The sequence below is a fragment of the Cololabis saira genome, chromosome 9, assembly GCF_033807715.1.
Source record: "Cololabis saira isolate AMF1-May2022 chromosome 9, fColSai1.1, whole genome shotgun sequence".
Classification (NCBI taxonomy): domain Eukaryota; kingdom Metazoa; phylum Chordata; class Actinopteri; order Beloniformes; family Belonidae; genus Cololabis; species Cololabis saira.
This window is the reverse complement of record NC_084595.1, coordinates 17,877,932-17,882,905: the sequence shown is the minus strand read 5'-3', so window position 1 is coordinate 17,882,905 and position 4,974 is coordinate 17,877,932. Positions and strand designations below refer to the sequence as shown.

The 4,974-nt window shown below is 41.7% G+C and overlaps 1 protein-coding gene across 1 annotated transcript; it reads left to right on the top strand.

Moving 5' to 3' along the window:
* Positions 1-1,100: 1,100 nt before the first annotated feature.
* LOC133451524 (protein SET) lies at positions 1,101-4,630 on the top strand. Its single transcript, XM_061730650.1, has 8 exons — positions 1,101-1,334; positions 2,231-2,288; positions 3,212-3,354; positions 3,466-3,569; positions 3,651-3,764; positions 3,954-4,124; positions 4,278-4,409; positions 4,487-4,630. Exons 1-8 carry the CDS (start codon positions 1,262-1,264, stop codon positions 4,508-4,510), a joined length of 819 nt encoding a protein of 272 aa, XP_061586634.1. The 5' UTR covers positions 1,101-1,261; the 3' UTR covers positions 4,511-4,630.
* The last annotated feature ends 344 nt before the right edge of the window (positions 4,631-4,974 follow it).

Sequence of the window (4,974 nt, the reverse complement as noted above, 5' to 3'; positions counted from 1 at the left end):
TTCGTTTTGAAGGTGATTTTAAGAGACGAGAAGGTAGAAAAATCACCGAATTGGAGCGGAGTAGCGAGAACAAGGTTCTGACTTCACTGACATTCTGCCTTTTTTGCTGCGTTCCATTTACCTCGGAAGTCGGAACTCGGAACTGGGAATTACGCCACAGCCGAGTTATCAGCGTTCCAGTTACAAAGTAGGTAAACAAGTTTGTAGTTCGCATATACCACATGAAAAATGTAAATTACACTATAGCAGCATATATATGCCGAACAATACTTGTATACGACTGATTTAGTGGGACCAAAACTAGAATGAAGTGCTACGAATTTTTACAGAGCTCTCTTCTACTGTTTACAACCGGGGCAGCCATCTTGGAATCAATCAATCTTTTTATTTAGACTTAGGTCCATTAAAAAAGACAAACAAACATACAACAATATTTAAAAAAGACAGTCATACCAGTGTTTCCACATAGCAGACTGGTATCACGGAATGTGTACTCGGGGTTGGTGAAAACTCTCCCACTTTCCAGTGGGAAATCCCACTTCGAGGGGCGTTCCAGTTGAAAATTCCGACTGAGAACTGGGGAATCCCCACTTCCGAGGACAAATGGAACGCGGCATAATAATGCCGCGTTCCATTTACCTCGGAAATCGGAACTGGGAACTGGGAATGGCAGCCATCTTGGAATGGTAACTCGGGGGTGGCGAAGAATCTCCCAGTTTCCCAGTGGGAAATCCCACTTCGAGGGGCGTTCCAGTTGAAAATTCCAACTGGGAACTGGGAAATCCCCACTTCCGAGGACAAATGGAACGCGGCATAATAAGTGCGCAAGCAAGTGCGATTCGGTCCAACTGAAAATGTGGTAATTTTCAAACCGCAATTAATATGCTCTTTTTTTTTTTTTTACATGTAACGTTTATAAAAAATTACAATTCTCGTTGAACTTAGTTTTGAAGGTGATTTTAAGACACGAGACGGCTCCAAATCGCCGAATTGGAGCGGAGCAGCGAGACCTACTTTGAGAGGCGGAGCTCGCCGCCCCTTCACTCGGCGAGGCGCGTTCGCGGTGAAAGGCGCGCGTTCGTACGTCGGGTTCTCAGTGACGTCATCGCTCAGCGGCAGCTACATTGTGTGCAGACGGCAGCACGTTGTCGGCTCGTCCTGGCGTAACTTCCCCAGCAGATAAGCGCCTTCTTTTTGCCGTTCAAGGAGATTTAATCATTTAAATCCCACCGGCGATTTTTTCCCCAACAGCTTGTCAAACATGTCTGCCTCGGCGGCAAAAGTGAGTAAAAAGGAGCTGAACTCGAACCATGACGGCGCGGACGAGACCTCGGGTAAGGCGAATGGCGGACTCCTTGCTCAGCGCCATTTTCACTTTCTTCTCCAAAACATCACCTGCGTAGCCTGCAAAGTCTGTCACATATCCTAACTTTTTAGTAGATTTATTCACCATAACGTGTTGTGGTTACATTTCCCCACTGTGTGTTTTTTGTCCCGTGCGGCTAACACGCCGTTAGCCCCGGGAGCTACCGCGCTGTGAGCGGGCTGTTGTTCCGAGGCCACGTTAGCCCACGCGTGTAGCATCCCCAGCGTGGCCGGAGCCCCGATCCAGCCCCGCCGGCCGGCCCCGGCTGCTTTTAGACCACCACCCTCCCGTGCATTTTAACACAGCCACCAGAAAGGGTTTTAATTGCTTTTATTTTGGTATTTTAGCGCAAATATCCGGGATTGATGCACATTTGGCTGGGCTTGCAGGGGTTAGCTCGCTAGTGTTGTTGTTTTAATGTTATCTAACAATAGCTCTGGTTGTATTATTAAATAAATATATATTTGGCCAATGCGGGGGAACTCAGAATCTTCTTTTTTTTTTAATTATTGCAATTGCACGGTTGCATGGAGGGGGGTTTGGTGCACCAAGGCTCTGACAGTTTAGGGCTTTGCTCTGGCGTCTGTCGGTTCATGTTATCTGCTCCTCCACATTTAAACCACGCGGCCTTGCAGGTAGCAGCCGGCAGGAAACGGCGGCTGTTGCACCGCCAGCGCTGCAGCCATTGGCCGCTGCGTTTCTGTGCGCTGCACGAGGGCGAGGAGCGTGTTGTGCCGTGAAGAAGCCCCTGATTCACATGGATAACATTCAATTATAACACTTTAGATTCTTAAAATGTTTGGGTATTGTTTTTTTCCCTATCCATGACTTTTTTGTTTTTCTAACTTTTTTTTGTCTTTGCAGAGAAAGAGCAGCAAGAGGCTATTGAACACATCGATGAAGTTCAAAATGAAATCGACAGGTAAACAATGCACCTTTTCTATGAAGTAAAATATGTCTGAATATTTAACTTTTTTCCCCCCTGAGGCCTATTAGATACTAGACAAGGCAAGTTTATTTGTATAGCACAATTCAACACAAGGTCATTCAAAGTGCTTTACAACAACATTAAAAGCAACAAGACACAATTAAACAATAAATAACAAATAAAATGCTAAAAGAGGTAAAATAATAAAACTCACACGTTAAAAAAGTAAGGGCAGTAGAGTACAGCAGGTAAGTATTTTAGTTCAAATTATATATATAAAAGTTAAAAAAGGGGGTCCAAGGCACTCTTGTGGAAAAATATTAAAAAGCCTTTATTGAAACATGGCTAATAAGTATAATATACTTATTAGCCATGTTTCAATAAAGGCTTTTTAATATTTTTCCACAAGAAGAGTGCCTTGGACTCCCCTTTTTGACTAGATATTGTTTTTTTTCCCCAACACCAAAGAGCACTTCGGATTTTCTCTTCACTTGATGACTATATATAAGTTATTTTTTTTTATAATACTTGGCATATAGATGAGAATGAGTTACGTCTGGAAATTGCTTTTAGAACACCATCTGTGAATACTAAGCATTTTGAAGTTTTACATTGCTTTGGTTTTAGAAATACATTGTACTATGAGCTTAAATTGCAATAAATAATGTTGGAACATTTTTGTATTGTAATGGAGTGGGAGGAATTTGTGACATGACTTCTGTGCAGGGTAAAGATTTCCTTTTCTATAATTTGCTTAAAGGAAACTACGTGATTCAGTGTAATTTCGTTATTCTGAAAACTTTGCCGTTTTAGCCCCTCACGTAACTGAAATCATCTGAACTGAATAAATGATCTGATAAGTGGTCGTTCAGCAGAAGACAATTGTGTAAATTCATATTTTCTCCTTTCTTTCTTAGGTTGAATGAGCAAGCCAGTGAGGAAATCCTAAAAGTAGAACAGAAATACAACAAACTCCGTCAGCCGTTCTTTCAGAAGAGGTCGGAACTGATCGCCAAAATCCCCAACTTCTGGGTCACCACATTTGTCAACCATCCACAAGGTCAGGATTCCAACACTTTTCTTTTTAGTCACCATGGGAATTATACAGTTATAGGTTAAGTTTTGGACCGTGACCTGGGTTAAAATGTGTCCTGTATCTGTATCCTCACAGTATCTGCCCTACTGGGAGAGGAAGATGAAGAAGCACTTCATTACCTGAGCAGAGTGGAGGTCACAGAGTTCGAAGATATTAAATCGGGGTATCGACTAGATTTTGTAAGTATAGTCTTGGACCTTACAAAATATGAAGCCACTATTTTTGTTCATTGCTCTTACATGTGTGAACTTTCTTTTTAGTATTTTGATGAAAACCCATACTTCGAAAACAAAGTCCTTTCCAAAGAGTTCCATCTGAATGAGAGCGGAGACCCATCTTCAAAATCAACAGAAATCAAATGGAAATCAGGAAAGGTATGTACATCTGTGTATATTCAGTGTGAAAGATGCACACAGGTTCTACCAACATTCCCCCTATTTGTGTTTAATCTTTTATGCACCATGCTGCAAGATGCTTCTTAGTATTTCTTAAATAAAGAATGCCAAATTTTAGGGCGGATATTGCAGAATTCTGAACAATTTGTTACTTCAATGTGCGTTTAGGACCTGACTAAGCGCTCCAGCCAGACACAGAATAAAGCAGGAAGGAAGAGGCAACATGAAGAACCAGAGAGTTTCTTCACTTGGTTTACTGATCATGCCGATGCTGGCGCCGATGAGCTTGGAGAGGTCATCAAGGATGACATCTGGCCAAACCCCCTGCAGTACTACTTGGTATGGTCACAACAAACATATTCACTTGTTGCACTTTTTTGGGGGGGGGCATTTCCCCAACTATCATAACAGTTATAGATAGATACAATTTGAACTCTTTTGCATTTGGATGAATTGAAAGACAACCGTGCTGAATGAGTCTTTTGTCCCTAGGTTCCTGACATGGATGATGAAGAGGGTGAAGGTGAGGAAGATGAAGAGGATGAGGAAGGACTGGAGGACATAGATGAGGAAGGAGATGAAGACGGAGAAGATGATGAAGAAGATGATGGAGAAGATGGCGAGGTAAACTGAAACCGTGGAAAATAAATTTGTAATTTGCAGTTTTCAGAAACTCATCGTATAATATCTTGTTCTTTCAGGACGATGAAGGAGAAGATGACTAAGAAACATCACCTACCAAGACCCTCAACCTTCTATTGTGTTTTTTTTTCTATCTTCCTTTTTTCTCCTTCAGTCATGTTCGGGAGCAAAGTTTGTAAAATTGTTTTTTTTTTTTTTTTTTTTTAAATAAATACGTTGTGCTTCACTTTTACATTCTGAAGCCTCTTCACCTGTTGGTGCCATGCTATGTTTTCCTTTGACTCATCCAAGGCCAATGGCACTTAGCCCTGAATTGTGAGTAACATCCCCGACGTGTTCTCAAAATAACAATAAAAAAAAGTTTTTAATAGAATCAGCACAGCATCCTGAGTAGAATTTGAAAACTATTCACACAAAACTTCTCCTGTTAAAGGTTGTGTGGTAAATGAGCTACAGCCATGGTGTAGTGACCTAGTGCTAGAAGACCTAAACATTCTCCACTTTTTTTTCCTTTCCCCAGTGGGACAACTGTTATAATTCCCTGTGT